Source organism: Centrocercus urophasianus, unplaced genomic scaffold, assembly GCF_019232065.1.
Source record: "Centrocercus urophasianus isolate 14NV4802_14NV808 unplaced genomic scaffold, USGS_Curo_1.0 seq_15, whole genome shotgun sequence".
Lineage (NCBI taxonomy): Eukaryota > Metazoa > Chordata > Aves > Galliformes > Phasianidae > Centrocercus > Centrocercus urophasianus.
The window spans coordinates 43,435,698-43,456,784 of NW_024884697.1; the positions used below are offsets into that span (position 1 = coordinate 43,435,698).

General features: G+C 37.7%; 1 protein-coding gene across 6 annotated transcripts in view; it reads left to right on the forward strand.

Moving 5' to 3' along the window:
* VEZT (vezatin, adherens junctions transmembrane protein) overlaps window positions 1-20,811 on the forward strand; it is a 46,260-nt gene extending 25,449 nt beyond the window's left edge. For 3 of the 6 annotated variants that reach the window (XM_042815544.1, XM_042815549.1, XM_042815546.1), the window contains 8 exons: window positions 8-283; window positions 4,771-4,920; window positions 8,675-8,822; window positions 9,584-9,915; window positions 10,733-10,926; window positions 15,813-15,913; window positions 16,333-16,540; window positions 19,487-20,811. In XM_042815544.1, the coding sequence (XP_042671478.1) occupies window positions 8-283; window positions 4,771-4,920; window positions 8,675-8,822; window positions 9,584-9,915; window positions 10,733-10,926; window positions 15,813-15,913; window positions 16,333-16,540; window positions 19,487-20,082 (2,005 nt within the window). In that variant the 3' untranslated portion in view covers window positions 20,083-20,811. Of the gene's footprint in view, window positions 1-7; window positions 284-4,770; window positions 4,921-8,674; window positions 8,823-9,583; window positions 9,916-10,732; window positions 10,927-15,812; window positions 15,914-16,332; window positions 16,541-18,678; window positions 19,467-19,486 lie in introns of those variants that run through there. The other 3 variants (XM_042815545.1, XM_042815547.1, XM_042815548.1) reach the window with 3 other exon arrangements.
* Window positions 20,812-21,087: the final 276 nt, after the last annotated feature.

Consider the following 21,087-nt stretch of genomic DNA (forward strand, 5'->3'; position numbering starts at 1 on the left):
TTTGCAGGGATATCTCACTCTTGCTTGCCTTTGTAAGTGCCCTGCTTATGCTTCCTTCATGGTGGAAGGAGTCATCGTGGCTACCGTGGGGACTGGTTCTGCTTGTGTATGCAGTCTTTCGAGTGTGGGCCACATGGAGGACAGCCAAGCTACAAATGTCCCTGCAAAAATACTGTACCCAGCTGGAAGAAACAGTAGCAAATAGTCGAGCTTTTACTAATCTTGTGAGGAAAGCTCTACGGCTCATTCAAGAGACTGAAGTAATTTCCAGAGGATTTACCCTGTGAGTCTGCGTTTCACTTTAATGCACAGATCCGTTTAAGCCAGATGTGTTCTGACATAGTCTTGTTGCACTGTCTCCCATAACAAATGGAACTGCTGAAAACCATGCTGCTTGAAGTTTTGCATTTATGTAAAATAGTATAATTATCATAGCTGTGTTCACCAACATGCAAGTATGAATCCTAACAAGACATTGCTAAAACTATGCATCCTGAAGGAGCATTAAGTATCAAATATTTACTGGACACCTACATTTTTGAAAATCTCCTGGAGTCTTAGCAATGAAATACTGAAGAAAAAAAAAAGGACTTAGAACCAATTCTGGAGGGTTATTTAGGTTGTTTCTTTCACAGTTTTTTGTACTTCATATTATCAAATCCATGTAACCAAACTGATCTGCAAGTAATCATTCATATTTTAGAAAACAAGATTACTTCAAAATTATCAAATAATAGTCTAAAGTAATGAGAGCATAGCAATTAGCAAGACCTATTCAGAGGTCATTTTCAACCTCAAAAAAATTACAATCCCCTTTTCTTTTCTTGCATACAATTGTTAAGATGTTTAGAATTTTAAGTTATTTATTCCTGGATTTGCCTCTTGTCCACTTAAGGTATTAAAGTTTCTCTAGTTATTTAGCTCTCTGGGTAATGTTTAACTCCTTGGATAACTTTACTCTTATTATGTTGAAGGACATTAGAACATATTCAGTGTGTGCAAGACCCACTCTCATTGCCATGTATGTCCTTTTCCCTTGTAGCAGCCTATTTCTAGACATATGCCTGAGTCAGTTTGACTTGAAGTTTAAGAAGACAGGAAATGCCTGCAAGTAAATGCTGCTGACTTCGTTCTAAAACCAATAAAAAGTTCCCCTGTGTGCACCAGAAATGGTTAATGCCAGACCAACTACTCAACTTGTAGGCTTTTGTTATGTGCAAGCTTTAAACCGTGGAGTTTGCATTTTGAATTAATTTTTGAATTTGAGATACCTTCAATATACTTAGCTTTATTCTCCCTTAGGAATGCATAAACATGTCTTCAGTCTGCCTAGCTGTGTTTTTTGTTTGTTGTGTTTTCTGAAGAAGTGTATAGTTAAGCAATAGACAGTCTTATCTTTGCAGATGAGTTCTTAAAAGAAATTATTATTAGGGCTTGTCCAAATAACAGATGAGAAAAAAAGTTTGGGTTTTTTCCTAAGTTTAAGCAAATGAACTTGTGGTCAGTGTTAAAAATTGCTCGTTTCTTGTTTTTTTACTACATATCTTAGATAACAGATTAACAAAAAACAGACTGATCTTTAAGCTAGTGCTTGATCTCATAGCCCCTTTACTTAAAATTCTGGCAAGCTTTTCAAAAGCTTTTATAGTGTGGATGGAGTGGGAGAATGCCATGTCAGCATTCTCATCAGAATCATCATCATTCATACTCAGTGTGAAGAGGTCGGTGTCATACAGGTTTTGGGTTGGTTTAGTCTGGAGGAAGTTTGAACTCAAGTGTTCCCTCCAGCACCCACATAAGTAAGAGATGCTGCTGCAGAGCACGGTGAACTTCTTTGCTTGATATTATGCTTTATGTGTGATCCAAAAATCTAGCTACCCCCTCTCGGTGAATTTTGATACAGTGAATCTTAGAGGAACTAAGTTTGATATGTTCTCCAGTAGTAACCTTGTCAAAGTCTTAATGCTTGTTCAGGGAGAGTCTTGAGGCAATAGGAATGGTTGCACCTGGAAAGTTAATGAGTATCTTCTTGTATTGTTTTATATCTTTAAAGGAATGGGATTTTAACTGGGTAGTGCAGCATCCTGTTGCATGATACATATGCTGCTCTTTGAATATTCTGCAAGCCTAGAGTAGTCTGGGCAGTGAATTCATTTTGTTATGAATGAAAGACAATGAAGCTGACAAATAATACCGAGTCCAGGTTTTGACTGACTGTCTTAGCATAGTTCTGCAAGCCCAGGTCCTGGTGTCCTATGTTTTTTTCTCTCTATTGCACCATCCATTGCTATGTTCTCATATGGCTAATTTATGTAAACTTATGGCTTTGCTTTATTCTACTCTCCATGCCCCCTTGTTAATTAATATTTGGCTGTTTCTGAAAGTGTTAAATTATCCTTGATGAGATTTGGGTCAGTTCTCCATTGGTTCATCGGTTTACTACTGCATGGCAGTGACTGCTATATGATCAATTGATTCAAATGTTGTTTTGCCTTTGTTCCAATCCCACCTAAAAAAAAACAAAAAAACAAACAAACAAACAAACAAACAAAAAAACACAGTATGCACTTAAGGGAAAAAAAAAAAAAAAAGCCAAACCAGTAAGGACCATGTCATGTGTTTCTTATATAATCTGCTCTTCAAAGACCATTGAATATTCTGATTTCAGTGTGGCCTTCAGAGGAGTTTAATACTTCTGTTAGCTTTTAAGCCTGCACAGTAAAAGCTCTGTGATGCAGAGATGCTCAAGATCTTGCCAATGTAATTTGGATTTCAGAAATTATGTAGCCAGTGTAGGAAAGGGCTCTGCTCAGGCAGAACAGCAGTATTTCTGTCTCTGTTGCAATTAGACAAATTAATCTTGATCACGAGTTGCAGCCTGGATTTTCTCCTGGCTAATGAAAGTATGTTCATTATTAAAGTGTGAAATGAAAACTGTAGGGATATACAATGAAAGGCTGCAGCAATAAAAAGCAAGTAGTTATTTCCTTGTCTGTCACTGATACAATTAACTTTATTCCAAAGTACTACCTCGATATAGTTTCAACTAGAATCAAACTCTGTGAGTGTATGTTGTTGTGTATAGCATCTCTGTAGAAGTTGCTTTTGCGTTAGAGTACAAGAATAGTTTTTTATTCAAGTGTACGTGCAGGTTTGTTAAAGGAGAGATTCTATTTAAAACTTGATTTGTGAAACTAATGGAGAAATAAATAACAGTTCTTTACAAGGAAAATGGATATGGAGCAGCAGAGAAGAGGAAATTCACTTTTAACCTTTTTTAAAATTTTTTGCTGTTTGTGGCTGATATCCAAAGCTGATAATATATTGTAAGTTCAATTAAAGTATGTGGAAGATAAATGAAAACCTAGGAAGCTAGGGGTATGGCATGTCTGTCACATGGAAATTTATAGCAAGTTATATTAACATTACTGGAATAAAGAATTATTCCATTAAAAAAAAAAAAAAAAAAAAAAAAAACCAACACTGAAACAAGCCTCCCAAGAAGCAATACAAATTGTTTTGTTGAATACTGGCAGTACTGCACGTACTGCATGAGTTGTGCAGAAGCTGAAAATGCTTGCATTGCTGTAGCAGAACATAAATTTCTTTCTCTTTTTTACTAGAGAATAGTTTTTACTAGCAGAATAGCTTTACTCTCCTCTTTGGTCCTGCTTCTGACAGTTCACCCAAGGCTTGAGTCTACGAAGTGATATGAGAGTTTGTCCTTGAATGCTTCTAATTTTATCTTCACAAGTTAGGAAAACATTAGAGATTGGCATGTCCTGACTTACAGATACAAGGTGAACTCATCACTTTACTCTGAATAAGGTGAGAGCAGAAGCAGGCTTCCAATCCCCTACCAGTTGGTCAGTCTTGATGCCCGCACCACGTCCATTCCCGATCTGGTTCTAGTGAACACAGTGCAGGAGAGGATGAACTGTGCACTTAGGCCATTTTCAGTGTTGTAGCTACAGGTTTGGCATCAGATTGTGTCTTACGACTCTGTAGATATATTTAACATTTACTCAGTTCATAATCCAATTTATTTCCAGATTAGACAATTTCTTACTGTTCTAAAGACATTTTGAAGTATAGTCTAATAAGCAAATGGTGTCTTTTTAAATTGTGTATTCATCTGAACATATGGATACCAAAATATATTTTCAGATATGCTTTATACAATTGCGTGCATTTCATGTTACCTGTCTGACTTCCATGAAACACTGCTGTCATTCACTGCATGATTGACAAAAGCTATCTCACCACTTAAGTAACATTTCTTTTGACCTAGAGAGTAATTCTGCAGGGGGTTTGACCAAAAATAGTGTTTTGCATGAAAAACAATAAATAGTAGCACATTTTTCTATAAAAAGTATTTAAAGAGCAAATTTGCATGCAAAGAGGCAAATGTTAAAAATCTGCAAACTTACAGTGGGCTTATGGTAGTTTTATGGCAGATAATGTTGTGGCCTGCCTACATTTACTATGTTCTTTTGGAACACTTTGGAGAAGACAAATGTCCTCAGGAATTTTACTGTGGCTCAGGTAGGACGGGAATCAGGCTGCCTACAGAGGAATCCTAGCTGCTTAACTAAATGTTTGACTGAATAATTCACTGATGTGAATTTCTTGTGTGTGTGTGTGTGTGTGTGTGTGTGTGTGTGATAGTTACTGAGCAAAAAAGTAGTGATAGAAAAAGAAAACTTATGTATTATCTTTTAAAAATACTTTAGGACATCTGTACAGTTGTATCACATTTTACTTTTCAAGTTTGCTTGACAGGGTCAGTGCCGCTTGCCCACTTAATAAAGCTGGACAGCATCCTAGTCAGCATCTTATTGGTCTCCGGAAAGCCGTCTATCGGTCTGTCAGAGCCAACTTCCGAGCTTCAAGACTGGCTACTCTGTACATGCTGAAAAAATATCCTTTTTGTAAAAACCCATCCGTTCAGACATTCTATTAATATGGCTTTCTACCTGCATTCATGCTGACGTTCAGAGTTGGCATGACTAGAAGCATATGGTATCTAATTAGATATAGAATTATATATCTAAACAAAAACTGAAGAAAATGTAGCGTAGTAAATTTTGTCTTATGCTTGATTTAGAGCAGTCAACATATTTCTTTGTTTTGCACTTTGCAGTGTGAGATAAGATCCTGTGTGTTGAAAACATTGCCCCAGGTATTGATGGCCATGCCTTTGATGTATGTACTGTTTTATGATTATTCCCAAGCCATCTTTTTTCCTCACACACAAAAAAAAAAAACCAAAACACCTCTCCTCAGAACAATATGCCCTTTCACTCCTTGTCTCCATGTTCAAAGATAAGTTGATTTCCTGTTTCAGACAAGCTGGGTGAACTCTTATTACATTAATAAGCCAAAAGAGTGCGGATTTTCTATTCCAAATCAAACTGTGACACTTGCTTCACAAAATCAAATCTGAATCATCATCTGTATCTTCTCAGCAATTCAAGATTTTTGTTGTACTCTGTAGTAAGTGGCAATGTAGAGTATTTCAGACTGTATTGGAGCAAAAACAAAAAGCAGGTACGTTTCTGATATGAAAAACATTTGTGTCTGTCTTTGAAAGATTTTTAAAATGGAGGTTCAATTATACCATGTTATCATGCACATACCTTAGTAGTAATGCCAGCTGAAATGAATGGTCAAAAATAGGTTGGAACTGTGTGTCTGTAAATTCTTGGTGACCAAATAGAGAAGCATTATATAGAAGCATTCTATATGCAGAATGTAGTGGAATGTAGTAGAACAGGTGTTTTGGTTTTTGTTTGGCTTGATTATTTGTTTTTTTTTGGCTGTTTTGCTTTTTGATTTTTTTTTTTGCACTTTTGCTTGAAATATCTTCCAGTAGAAATTCAACGTGTGAAATGCATCTTAGTCTCCAAGACAATAGCATTTGAATCTTCCTACCTAATATACTAAGAATCAAGGCTTAGTGAAGGTAATGGTAATGTGTATCTCAAATGAGTAAGTAGGAGATCTGATTAATGAAGTTGTTACAGAGAATTAAAAATCTTCATTCACAGCTTTACAGTTTAAATACAGATATGCAATACAGATCACATAAACCTGACACGTTATCATTACTCACTTCAGTAAGACAAGAAGCTTGCCAGTGTTTGCTTGTGATTGGTATGCCACTTTCTAAGAGTGAATTGAATAAATTAATATCTTCCTAATTACAATTTGTTCCCATGTAAAATAGAAAAACATACTATGATGCTGTAGCTTACATTAAGTGTTTTTGTTAAACTCAGTGGACCAGTAATATTTCACAAGAGGGATTCTCTACATTTCATGTGAAGTGACAGTTATTTACTTGCAGAAACTACTCAGCATTTTCTCATGTCATCCTTACTCTGATTTGTTCATGCCAACAAGAGTGCATCGTTCACAGTTGTAGAAGAAAAGGCCATAGAGGAGAAAAGAGTATTTCTCCTTAAGCCTGAAAAATGAGGGTGTAGTGGAATACAATATCCTTATTTTAGCTTAAGCTAAAAGTTGCGTTGGGTTTGCAGGATATGATGCAGATTTGTCGCTGCTAGTGTAGGAAACCTCTGCACTGCACTACACTGAGTTGTGTAGTAATTTAGAGGTGATCAGGCACTGGCACAGCTCCCCAGGGCACCAAGCTGCCAGAATTCAAGGAACGTTTGGACAGTGCTCTCAGTCATAGGTTTAATTTTGGTGTGGTTCTGTGCGGAGCCAGGAGTTGGATTTGATGATCCTTGTAGGTCCCTTTCCACTTGGGATATTCTGATTATTATATTTTTAAATTTAATGTTCTTTCATTATGATGAAGTGGATGATAAAATACATTCTATGTATTTAAGATGCGTTGAGTTCAGGAAAATTTGCTCTTATTACATCTAGTTAAATTTTGTTCCTTCTCCTTTGAAAAAGAAATTTAGTTAATCACGAAATGCTAAAAAAAAAAACCACTTTTTTGCTTAGGAAAGACAGCTAATACAAGAAAACCTTAAGCTGAAGGTAAATAAATAAGTAGATGTACTCTCTTTGGGCTCTAAAAGCCTACATCAGAAGTTTGCTTCTGGAATATCTAAGTAAAGATTTTTGTTGTTGACCAGCCGTCACAGTCATCACATGCTTTGTTCATCCCTTCCAGCAGGTTCCAGAATCTTATGAGACAACAGAGCATCTTGGATTTATTAGGAATTCTATGAGGCCTTGTTAGATCTTTAGATGGGAAAGTACTTCTGAAGAGCAAAGTACTACTATTAAATTGTTATGTATGTGGGTGCATTAGTCCTTTTGCTTTTTTATAAGTATCATCATCCTCCAAGCGGAGACTAGATATTCACTGTACATATATTTTATTCTGGATTTGACAGTTTATTATTTAGTATCTTTGCCTTCTCTTGCTCTAAGCTAATAAGGAATGTAAGTTAAACATGAGAAAAGTATTTTTGCAAAAGCAGGAGTGTTTAAATAAGGTACGCTTATTTACTCTACTTGCATCCCTTTAGTTAATTTCACAATGTGAAAAAAAAAAGACATGCTTTAGATCAAAGAGCACTGAGGAAATGTCAGTACATTTTTAACAAAAACTATTGGAAGAGGGCATGGCAGGAGACAGTGTGGGAGTTTAATGGGAATCCCTAGCTGAGACACACTGTGTGTAAGTGACTCATTTGGTCAAACCATCTGCTTAAGAGATTCCCTGTAATTTTTTAATAGATTTAAAAATCCACATGTTCAAACTGTTTTTCTTGCTGTTGCAGAAAAAGATTAACACAGACTGTGGTTAGCCTCTAAGATAATAGGTCCTGAAGATTTTGACCTGCTTTTTTCAGTCTCTGGTGGAGTTAATGTCCCTGTGCTCCATCTGCTGGACACACTTTCAGGTTAATTTAGACTAGCTGACCCCACTGACACTGTGTTTATGTGAAGCAGCAGATGCTGTGTTACTGAGTCATTTGCATTGCAGATTTTCATCTGCATTCATGCTTCTGGAGAGCACTTCACAGGCATCTTTCTTCCTGTCTTTGAGGAGAAATTAGTGAGAAATGTGTTTGTTCAGAGCCTGAGCACTTAGTATTGATGTTTCCTGAGCCACAGAAATTTCCCTTTGTACAGTGTGCTCCCACTCAAACGAAGAACACTTTCTTGAGCATTATTGCAAATACAATCCTAAGAGAACGTAGAGGGTGGAAAATTTGGGAGTGAGAGTGAGTAGAACTTGTGGCTTCCCCAGAAAATGTATTAGCTGGATAAGAGAGAAGTACTTCTAATGGCCTTTACTTGACCAGAGAGGTGAAAACATTCAGTTTGTAAATCAAAACATCAGTCTTTTCTCTGATCTCTGTTGAGGCTGACATGAGCTATTTATTGGGAATTTACTGATTGAGGATAATTTCCTCGCTTGAAAGGAATGCTGAGATTTTGCATCAATCTGATTGTATTTGTTTCTTTCTAGGTGGTTGCATTTAGACATGGAAGTTTGTTTGGTGTTCTATCTCTCATCCTTCTATGAGCTTGTAAAACTGTACTGTGAAGAAAGACGGAAAGTTCAATTAAACAGGATTTAGATTCAACTAAACAGAGATTGGATGCCATTTTGTTAGGTGTTTTTTTGCCTTATGTGTTTAATGCAAAAGTACTTTGTTAGCCTCCTTAACTCTGGCTAAACCTACCCTCTGAACTCTGAGAGCGACAACGTGACCAGCTACATCTGTGTAGTCCCTTTTAAGGACCTGGGACTGGGACTGAGTGAAGAGCAGGTATCTGAGGAGGAGGCACACAATCTCACGGATGGCTTCAGCTTGCCTGCACTCAAGGTAATCGCTCTTAGAAAGACACACGTGCATGCAGGCTCAGCGTGAGAATCCCTTTCGGTTGTTGTGGTGCATACAGCTGATTGTCTTCTCTAAACAAAGACAACTGCTCATTTCATTTGAAGTGGAAGTTCCTAAGAAGTTAAGTTGTGTGTTTGCTTCTTCCCAGTTTGCCTAACCTCTTCTGTGCCATGTAAAATGTTGTGACTCGTGTCTTACAGCTCTTTAGTGGCATTCATCGAATTTCTCACTTTGGCTGAAGAAAGGAGTTAAGTCAGCTTTCTCCTGAAGTACAATGTTTCTTTGTTGAAGTAGAGTGCAATTAGGCTTCTGTTTCAAGATTGGTTGCGGGCCAATGCAGTAACTTTTAAGTGGATGTAGAAATTATAGCCTAATGTTATAAAGGAAAAATTGTCTTTGCTGCCACTAGAATTTTGGCAGCTCTTTTTGAGCTGTAGGGTATTTGAAGATCATAGCAAATAATGAGACTGCCTGATGAGAATATGAAAATTGAGGTCTCTGTCAGACTTTTGAACATAATTGCATAAATTGCACTTCATTGGAGAATTAATGGTCATCTGAGGTTCACTAGATCTGAACCCATATGGTCAGAGATATCCTTCAAAAATACTCCGTGGATTTTCTTATTATTTCAGTGTTTCTGTGGTAGGCTGAGGAATGTTTCTGCATTCTGTATCTGCACCTTTATTTTGGAGGCTGGCTGTGTTCCAGGTACACGGAGCTAACCTCACTCTGTTTTGCAGGTTCTCTTTCAGCTATGGGTAGGGCAGAGTTCGGAGTTCTTCAGGAGACTGGTACTGCTCCTCTCCCCAGCCAATGCATCCCCCAAGCCCTTGATCTCCCCTGAACGGTTGCCTCATCATATCTTGTCTGATGTGACTCAAGGCCTACCTCATACACATGCTGCCTGCTTAGAGGAGCTCAAGAGAAGCTATGAGTTTTATCGGTACTTTGAAACTCAGCATCAGTCAGGTTTTGAACGACCGACCAGAGCAAAACAGAAGTCAAGAGAGTTGAACAGCCTTCAAACAGCAGTACGCAGTCTGCAGCTTCATCTCAAGGCACTGCTGAATGAGTAAGTTTACACGTGAATTAAGAGACTATGCCTGTGGGAAGAAGGCTTCAGACTGGAGTTCTTTGGGTTGTCAGTTTACTTTATCCCAGATTAGAAACTAAAAAGGCAGATACAGTCACTGTAAGTACATCATGCCTGTCCTGTTCCTAATTGATTTTACTAAGGTGTCTGTTTCCAAGGTAACAGATCTACTTTAAAGTAAAGTAGTAAAGATGTTTTTTGACGGTATAATTATCTGAAGAATGCTTCAGAGATTCTGTTTCCCTATTTACATTCTCACACTCTTCCCATTGCTGTGTCTGAACTCTCAGCTGTCATCTAAGTACATCTTTATGTAGAATGAGGTCAAAGACTCCTGGTTCAATGGGGAATCCAGTGTTGTTTCCTGATTATTCTTCTGATATCTAGTGAAAATTCAAAGCTAAGCAGTACTTTAATTTCTATCTTTGCTTTTGTCTAACCCTTCAAAAAAAAAATCTGAAAATGTACTTACTATCCCTTGACTTTTTAACATACCAAATGCTTTATAAGAAAGTTCAGCTCATAGTAACTATAGTAAATATTTTTAAAATGCCATCACTGGCTGGTGAAGTAACTGAAACTATCTATTCCTTTAATCTTACATGTGAGAATTGCTATGAGTGAACGGTGTATCTCAATGTGGATAAATGGATCTTACTTTTCAAAATGTGTGGCATTATTGAGGAGATGGCCAAACTAGATCTTTACAAGCTAAAGAGAATAACAGGATATTAAATAGCTGAAGAAACTGTGAAGACAAATATTTATTTGTGTTTATTTCTGTTCATTTTATTAGGGTAATAATTCTTGAGGATGAACTTGAAAAACTTGTTAGCACTAAGGAGACACCTGAATTAACAACAGAAGCGCACCAGGTTCTGGAACAAAAACTAAAGTTTATTCAGCCTCATATGCAGGCAAGCAACAGCTGCTGGGAAGAAGCCATTTCTCAGGTGGAGAAAATGGGTGGAAGAAACCCAAATAAAAAAGGTAAATATGAGAGGTTAATTTAGCAACTAAAGGGATGTGCTTTAGAGTTGGAATGGATCAAAAACTTCATTCAGCCTTTATTTTCTGAATTTCAGCTTAAAGAGATTTAACAACCTTACTCTTTGAAAAGCTATCTATTTGTTAGACTTCGTTCTTGAGATGGCCTTGAAGCTTTTGTTTCAGGAAAAAAAAATATAAAAAATAAAATGCTAACTTAGTCTATTAGGCATGTGGATTTACGTGGTACATTTGCATTTCCAAGTGTAGCCCAATAGTGGATTTTTCCCTGTAATTGGTGAGCAGCATGGGAAGTGGTGGGATTTTGATGAAATATCTCTGAGGTTTTTCTTTTATCTATTGCATAAATATTAGATAGGTAATTGAAATGACAATTACCTTGTCATGAAAATTTCTTGATAATGACATTTCCTGAAACATTTTAAATTGATGTATTGAGTTTATAACACCTGCTTACCTGCTCTCTCAGATATAGTGAGCTGATCTCCTTTGTGTTTAAAAGTGATGTGAACAGCACATGCCAAAGTTTTGCCTTAGTGAGCTCTACTGTCCATGCTGTTATCTTTGTGATTTACATTTAGCTTAAGTGATTGAAGTGAGCTGAAACTCTCTTGACACAGAGTTGAACATAAAATTTCTGATCGTGTTTCCAGGAAACTTTTTTACTGGCCTAGGAAGGCACAGCCCAGCATCTGTGTAATGCTGGTAGTAATGGAGACTATATTAGGAAAATTATTATCTGGGATATGTGTCAGCAAGTTACCTACAGAAATCCCAGTTTGTAGTGAGCTAGGCTCTTAATTATGTGTGGGTGGGGTATCCAGTAGGTGGATGAATACTGCTGTGGTCCAAGAGATGCCCAGGCTCACATTGTTCGTGTTCACATTAGAATTGGGAGCACTGGTGAATCCTGTGTCTACAGGCTCCACGCAGGTCCAGACATGGCATAGCAAACTTGCTGTTATTAATATATATTATGAGGCAAAATCATTAAAAAGCCTTCACTTTCAGTTTTGTCCAGTGACTTGCCTGGTGGGAATGTGTGTGGTTTGAATCTCTGTTTTGTAACAAGTTTACTGAATCACTCCCCAGAAACTACTTTTAAATTATGTTTAAATTCTGTTATTTTTATCTGACTACATTTGAATTTCCTAATGTATTTCTGAGCAGTTCAGCTTCTGTGAGTTGAACTTTTCAAGCTGTGCATGAAATCATCTCATTACAGAATCACAGAATTGTAGAGGTTTCAAGGGACCTCAGGAGATCGAGTCCAACCCCTCTGCTAACTTGTAATCTCTTTGTACTCATCTTAACAGCTCATCTGTCAGTCATGATTATGTGAATTAATTATGTGAATTACATGTGGGGCTTTTTTTCAATACTTCCTTAAAACTCTCTGAAAGAAGATAGCTTCCTGCTGAAATAATATAACAGCTAAGCACATCTTTATTTTGTCTTTATTCACCATTATGTAAAATCAAATGAATTTTTTGACAAAAGCTGTAGTTAAAAGCCTAACAATACAACTTTGTGTCAAAGTGGTTGAATAGTGCTTTTGGTGCAGTAGATGTTTAGTTCAACTAACCAAAGAAAAGCTGTGGGGATACGTCATCAATTATGAACAGTGATGAAGAGGGAGTTGTTGTTAATGGTTTAGACCAAGTTTTGAGAGGAAATATTTCATAATTTAAAAGCTGTATATATTAAATATTTTCAGCAATAACTTTCAATTGTGCTGAGTATTACAAAGTCACTCCTTTTTACTCCATCTGTAAATGCAAAGTGTATCCAGTGTTTAAATTTACTTTTTCTTGAGTTTGATACTTACTGGAATGCTTTTGCTGAATTATTCACTGGGAGCATCCAGCCACTAAAGAACTGCTTTGAACTGTGGTCTGTCCTAGTTGTGGCACCCTAGGCAGCGGCATAGCACATATTTTTCAAAGCAGTTTTCATAGAATCATAGGATGGTTTGGGTTGGAAAGGACCCTTATGATCACCTAGTTCCAACCCCCCTGCTATAGGCAGGAACACCTCCCTCTAGACCAGGTTGCTCAAAGCCCCATCCAGCCTGACCTTGAATGGTTCCAGGGAGGGGGGGCATTCACAGTCTTTGTGGGCAATCTGTTCCAGTGTCTCACCACCCTCGTAGCAAAGAATTTCTTCTTGATGTGTAGTCCAAATCTACCCTCTTCCCGTTTAAAACCATTTCCCCTCATCCTGTCTCTATGCGCCCTCATAAAAAGTCTCTCCTCAGCTTTTCTGTAGGCTCCCTTCAGGTACTGGAAGGCTACTATAAGACTCCCCAGGGCCTTCTCCAGGCTGAAGAGCCCCAACTCTCTCTGCCTGTCCCTGTGGGGGAGGTGCTTCAGCATTCTGATGATCTTTGTAGTCCTCCTCTGGACCCACTCTTCAACTGCTCAATGCCCTTCTCATGTTAGGGGCCCCAGAATTGGACATAATACTCCAGATGGGGTCACACAAGTACAGTAGAGGGGCAGAATCACCTCCCTCAACCTGCTGGTCGTGCTTCTCTTGATGCAACCCAGGAAATGGTTGGCTTTCTGGGCTGTGAGCACACGTTGTCAGCTCATGTTGAGTCTTTCATCAACTGACACCCCCAAATCCTTTTCCTCAGGCTTCTCTCAAGGTATTCTCTGCCTAACCTGTATCTGTGCTTGGGATTGCCCCGACTCAGGTGCAGGACCTTGCACTTGTCCTTGTTGAACTTCACAAGGTTGACATGGACATTGAACCTGTCCAGGTCCCTCTGGATGACATCCCTTCCCTCTAGCATGTCAGCTGCACAACTCAGCTTGGTGTCATCTGCAAACTTGCTGAAGGTGCACTCAATCCCACTGTCCATGTTGCCTACAAAGATGTTAAATAGCAACAATCCATGAGGAATGCCACTCATTACCAGTCTCTTGTTTCAGGAAAAGTCACTTGGACATTGAGCCATTGACCACAACTCTCTGGGTGCAACCATCCAGTTCCTTACCCAGTGAGTGGTCCATCCATCGAATCCATTTTTCTCCAATTTGGTGACCTGGAGATTGTGCAGGACAGGGTCCATGTTTTGCACGTCTTTGTTTTCTCTATAAGCATCCGGATCTTAATTGCATACTTACTGCTTCAAGTTTTTGCATGTCAAAGCAGATTTATTGCAAATATATTAAAAAGCTCAGTTTGTTAAATCAAAAACCTTTAGGTCAACCAACTGAACATTCAAATACTCCCGTAGGACCATAGTACCCTGCTGCAAGCTCCTGGCCTTGCAGTCCTTTGATCCACCAGAGAGGAGCTAAAGCCACAGCAGCGTTAGTGAAAACATTGAATTTGTGCTCTTGAAGCGTCTCCTTAGCAACGTTATCACCTCAAACAGATGGCAAATAGAGCAGCCTGTACATATCAGTGCAGCTGTTTTGTTCTTCTAATTCAGGAAACCAAGCTTTTCATTGATAAATTCCTTATTACACTTCCAAATTTGTTTTCGTACCTTCAGCAGCATATTTTTTTTAAATGTTTTTATTCCAAGATGCAATTGTGCAGTGAACATCAGTTTTCCACTTGTGTCGGGTTTCACTTCATGCTTTACCTTTCTTTTAAATTATCATTTTGCATTTAAATACATCTGGAACATCAAATCTTTAACTCAACCCAAGCGAACAGGGAATCACATGTTTTTCCTTGTTTGCAAAAGCAGGTAACTGAGCATCATTAGAGTCATTGTCAGTGTGAACTGCCTACCTTAAGAATACTATGTCTGTGTATTCAGTGTATAGATTAAAAATTGAAAATAAAGGTGAATGGAGTTTGTCAAGTTTGTCTTGCCCATTTCTCTTCTCAGTGGCAAATTTGTATTTTTGCGATACGTAAATGTTGTTTACCTGCTCTTAGAACATCTGCATAGAGATATTTTACGGTATTTCCAGGCATCTGTTCCAGCACTTAAATTTCATTTACCAGTAGAATGCTATTTCTAATATTCAGTATAAATAGCTTTTGCTGCAATTAAAAAAAAAAAAAGTGCTTTTGACCACCCACAATGGAAATCCATTTCCTCCTTATAACCTTCTCTTACATTTTTTAAGGCGGCTAATAACATTTCTGTCTTCTCCACGTAACCACATATCCTTTGAATCTTCTATTATGGCTGTACTTTATTTAGCCCTCTGACCATTTCCATTGTTTTTCCTCTGGACACCCTTTAGCTGGTCTGCAGTATCTTTGAATGGAGGAATCCCAGCCTGAGCACTATGTTCCATCCACAGCCTGATCAGTGCCAAGCAGAGCAGAAAAGTAATTTCCTGTGTCTAACAATCTGTGCTGCTGTTTATATGTAGTCTGGCTTCTTTCTTACAGCAGGGTATAATTGACTGGTCTCCTCAGATCCTTTTCTCAGTGGTGCTGCCCAGTCAATCAACATATTTTTATGCAGTTGGCTATTCAAAAGCGCAGAATGTCACAGCTGCTGTCACTGAACTGCTGTATCTGAAGTCCAATTCTTCCTGGGGCATCTCTGATTTTCCATTAGTTTTTTGGTTTTTTTTTTTATTCTACTTTTCAGTGTCCTTGCAGATCATCACAATGTCAGGAGATCTAATGAGCTTAAATACTTTTTTTTTTTTTTTTTTCATCCAATGGAAATATTGAGGAGCATTGGACTTGGGACAAATCCTCACTAAATGAATTGTTCCTGTCTAAAAGTGGTAACTATACTGTTTATGCAAGAAAGCATTTGATGCACCAGATAGCAACTTCTTCTAGCCTGTGTCATAACACATGACTGAGTCAAAAATATCACTGAACACTCAGAATTCTTTTTTTTTTTTTTTCTTCATCCCTTTTTTTCCTTTCCCCTGAAGGCAAGCTTGAAGCTTCCTGTGATAACCTACAGCATACTTCAGTACCTTTAATACAGCCTACTGTGTACATAGAAGACAGAGATCCCATCCCTGAAGAACAGGTAAAAAAAGTAGGATCAATCAAATTAAAAACTGGGCTTTGTTCCTTTTTCAGTTGCTTGTGCAGTGACCTTCTTGTCTTGTCAAAGCAAGCCAGGTTGGTATCGGGAGCTATTTCATAAGGGGACTTGTAAAAGAAAGGAAAAAAATTGATATATTTTCCTTCTGCTGTGTTTCATGGGAAGGTATTCCCCATTCTTGGGGAATACTTGTAGATGAAAGTAAGTCTTAGGTGGCTGCAATGATGTTAACTTTGCATTGAGTGGAATTAAGAATGTCAGATGCACTGGCTCTGCTCAAACTAGGCTCCATCCTTCCACTGTGGTTGACTTGCATTGAGATCACTTGATCATGCATTAGCTTCTAGAATAGGGTCTACACTGAAAGTGAAAAATGTAAAATATTTCTTTTCTTTATTCAGGAATTGGAAGCCTATGTTGATTATTCTGATATGGACAATGAATATAATAGGGAAGCTTTTGACTGCTTTTCCCAGGAAGAGAGAGAGAGACAAAAACGAGAGAGAGAGGAATCTAAAAGGGTGTTACAAGAATTGAAATCTGTACTGGGATTTAAAGCTTCAGAAGCAGAAAGGCAGAAATGGAAACAACTCCTATTCAGTGACCATGGTAAGCATTGCTTTTGAAAATTACTCCCTTTCTCAGAAAGAGTAAATGTCCATTTACCATGAAGTTTCTGACTGCCATAGAATTTAAATAGTGCTCAAAGATGGCAGTGTCTTTGACAATACTGTGTGACTTCATTTTTTTTATTCCATCTCTTTAAATTTTTATAGCAATCATTTGGCTCCCAACAAGAATATTGAGCCAAAGTATTAAGTACACAAACTACGAAGCATGGCATAAAGAGGACTGTCAGGCTATAATCGTTGCAAAATACACTGACTTTCTTTCATTGCTTTCTCATAAATATGAATTTTAATCGGGGTTCATAAATATTTTTTGGAATTTAAAGAAACTGTCAGAATTTATCACAGACAAACAAAAATTGACAGATTAAAGTGAAGAAATAATTAAAGATTCATAACAGACTAAGACAGGCTTTTGTTTCTGTGAGAGAGGAAGCACACAGAATGTATTTTGCAAAAAAAAAAAAAAAAACAAAAAAGCCTAAGAGGGAGGAGTTCTTTCAAACTTACCTTTACTAATTCTGGGGACTGCTTGTAGCTGTAGCCACTTGAACCTGAAAGCAAGAGTATGAAAATTTACTTTGCCTCAGCAAGACAATCTCAGTTCCTCTGAGTCTGGATACAGCTTGACTGCTTCTGCTGCTTGAGCTGTTTGATTTATTATCTTTAATATAATGAATGAGTGTTTTATATAACGAGGGAGTGATTTGTATTTTCTTCTTTCCTTTCGTATTCCCATTTTCATTCCTTCCTCTTCAGGATAGGTTAGGAGGAGCCCTCTGAAAATTGTCATACTCTAGCTTAAGAAAAACAACCCTCAAGTTTGGCAGCATATTCAGAATCCAAGGATTCTACCTCTGCAGTTTTTGCCAGAAAAAAACCAGCCATCGATTGCATCTCTCAATAATGTGGTGGAAACACACAGTAACAGACCATACGTATTTATGAGACGGTTTCTATTGATATCAAACCCACAAAAATACCTGAGCATCACAACTTTTTTTTGTTATGTCCACTTAGCTATAACTATGGTAAAGACAACCTCCCACCTGTTGGTATTGGCTGCTCTTCTCTTCTAGATGAGTTAAAAAGCAAAGATATCAAATGGCATCAGAGACTACTCGAGTAGGATTTCTGTATTATCCTTCTGATGTTAGATGGGATACCACACAACTTCCCAGAGGAAGCAGAAGGGAGAAATCCTATCCTCACTTCAAGTCTTCATGAATATAGTGACTGTTATAGAAAGACTTCTTCGTCAAGAAAGCTTGCGTAGGAAATTTCCTTACCTAAGCTAGCAGCTGATGCCTATCCACATTAGTATCTCTTTAGGTCATTTGTGGTTATAGCTTTGTAGAAATCAATGGACTGGCTTAGCTGAACAGCTGTAACAGCTGCAGGAGGAGTCAGCTAACTCCTGTAATCTTGAGTAACCATTCCATTGTAAGCCTTTGTGGCTCATGCTAGTTCCTTTCCTTTTCGCATAGAGATATTACTTTTTTTTTTTTTTTTTTTAGGATTAGAAAGTCTATAATGGGAAGTGAAGAAAGTGTCATTTCTTTCATCTGCTCAGGACTTATCACAGATTCCTTCTAAACAGTACAAAAGTTGAATATATGAGGATGGTTTATAAAAATAATTAATATGGTCTCCTTTTAGCTCTGAAACTAATATGCAATTGTCTTGGGGTGAAAAAAAAAGACCCTGAGAGATGCTGAGGCTTTAATCAAGGCACATAGCAAGCCATTTAATAAGGTTTTTGGTTCACTGATGCGAGAGGCTGGTTTCTACATAAAAGAGGTCAGCTTCCAGCACACTGATATGCCCAAAGAGCACAACACATGGTCAGCTACTCAGTAATTGAAATGAGTCTGGTCCAGTGCTCCTTCAGTATACGAATTTTTAAAACAAACAATAGAATACAAATTCTAATCTACAGCCTTTGCGTGCTAGTGAAAGTAATTATCCATGTGACAATTGTAGTGATACGCCTACCTTCAACTAGCTAAAATAAATGTGACTGCAATAGGATGCAATGGAAAAATCCTAATACCATACGTTTTGTTTCCCATGAAAAGTTTCCTTATTTCCCAGAGTTATTTTCATCTCTGCTTACAGGGGTAAAGTCAGAATGGAATTAGAAAGGGAAATGCTACTTGGGAATCTGCTGTTGCCGCTCATTTATGTTCGTGCTGCTACTCTAATGGAGCTACTGCAGTTTAGGGAATCTGTTACTTGGAAATGGACATTGTATCGTTTATCTTAAAAAAGAGAGACATCTGTTCTTCAAGAAGTGATTGTACCAAGTTATACTAACCCTTAACACTGGGAGGAGAGACTTCCTGGCAAGCATCCCGTTGCTGGCAATGGGACTCGCTGCTGCTACTAACTTCAAGAGAGGCTAAATTAAACCACACTTAATTTGTGAGGACATCTTACCTGGCTGTATGAATACGTGTTGTGTTTGTATGTTGTGATGTGAGATCAGACATTGCGTGTAAGGACTTTTTTTCTGTACCAGCTGTCTTTATTGGATTAGGTAAACCGTTGTCTAAAACAAAGACAGTTCAAATCTGTATCCAGTGCAGAAGTTTTACCTGTTTTTAACTTGATCATGGAATGCATCATCCACATTCGATTCCATTGTTAAAAATCAGTTTTCTGCCATCTTTCTGTATCAAACATTTTAAAACTTAGTTCTAAGGAGCAGTTACCACATTTCATTTCACCTCTGTGGCTAGAAAACACCAATTTGTTTTAGGTTTTCTTTGATTTTTTTTTCGTTGTTGTTGGTTGTCGTTGTTATTGTTTGGTTTGGTTTTTAATCCATTTTGACACTTCCAATCTTGCATCTATTCAGACACAAATATTATTTGTACATAGCAGCTTGCTTTCAGTTGTCAATTCATTTTTTCCCCTTTTTAAGCTGCAGTGAAACCCTTGTCTCCTGTAGAGCCATTGAAGCTCCTAAATAATTTGGAATCACACATGAATTCAAATACAGAAAAGCAGGACTGCAGCCAAAGTTGTGATAAATCTGAAGAAAGCGACTCTAATTCAGAAGTGAATGCTGCTGATAAAAGCAGGACAGAATATTTGTATGAAGATCCTGAGATGGAGAGAAACAAAGACAGTCCTACTGAAGAAGGTGTTTCTACAGAGGCTGAAGGGATAATGTGCTATCAGTATGAAGGGGAAGTTGAAGATCTCAAGCCAAGCGATACGGATAGAGTAGAAGTTTCACAGCCTCCCTCTGTGGATGCACTGCATTCAAAAATTAAGCAGAGGCTGGCTCAGCTTCACATATCTACAGATTTTAACTTCACATCCGGTCTGGCTGCACAAGCTGCTGCCAGGTCTTTCTCTTTTACTACAATGCAGGAACAGACTTTTGGAGATGATGATGATGAGGATGAAGAGGAGGAGAAGGAGGAAGGGAAGGAGCAAGAACATGAAGACCTGATGGAAGATTTTAGGTATGAAGGTGGTGGCTCTGAGAGTGAAGGAGAAGTACAAGCCTGATCTGAACTTTTAAAAACCAACAACAGACAATTTGGTAGGAAAAAAGAAAAACAAAAAAACTAACGTGGGGGTCTGAAGTTAAAAATGCTGAATGGAGAAAAAGAAAAATAAAATTTAAAAAAAAAAAAAAAATTGGGAGAACTAAATGTAATATGTCTTGTTCCCTAAATCTGAGACACTAAATGGGACTTCTGAGTATGTGGAAAATTTGCAGGTAAGACAACTTTAAGCTGCAACCACTAAGCAGTCGGCTGTTGCCTTTTTAAGATCTTAATGATGAGTTTTGGAATTACCTTCGTGTTTTCTGGTTTATTTATTTATATCATGAAGTGCTGTTGTTGTTTTTCTAAAAAGAATGAAAAACAATGTATTGAATTACATCAGACTGTCTTCTGCTTTCTGATTTTGTTGTCTTGAAATCAAACGTTAGTTCCAATAGAAAAAAAAAAAAACAGGGCATTTGTTTTGGAAGAATCTGAACTGTTCCCTGTGATCTTCCTCCACCACTGCTTGTGTCCACAGTGAGTTGGCTGAGCCACCGTAGACACTGGTGAATCTGTGGCTTGTGATGCTCCTGGCTAAAACAGAGTCTTAAGTAAAAGCTTGAAAGGTCTTGTATTTTATGTGTCCTGGGGAGTGGGACTGAAATGCATGAAGTTGGTCGTACTTCATGTTAAGGTTTATAAAGAATTTTATGAAAGGTTAATAAATGATTCATAAATGTTGTAATTCATGTTAGAGAAATGTGTAGTACGCGCTAGGGAGGGTTTTGAGCTAATCAATATAAGGTACTATAGATGAGTAGAAGCAATTTGTTGGGTTGATAATAGGTGAGAATTAAATAGCTATTTAGTAAAGCTATTAATCCTTTGTTAACCTTTTATAAATTGAGCCTTAATATGTTTGATTTGTATATTACTCTTTGTCCAGAAGCAAAATTATCGGACAACTTATACAGTATTTTCCTTAAATGATGTATTTGCTTTTCCCTAATGTTCTTTCATT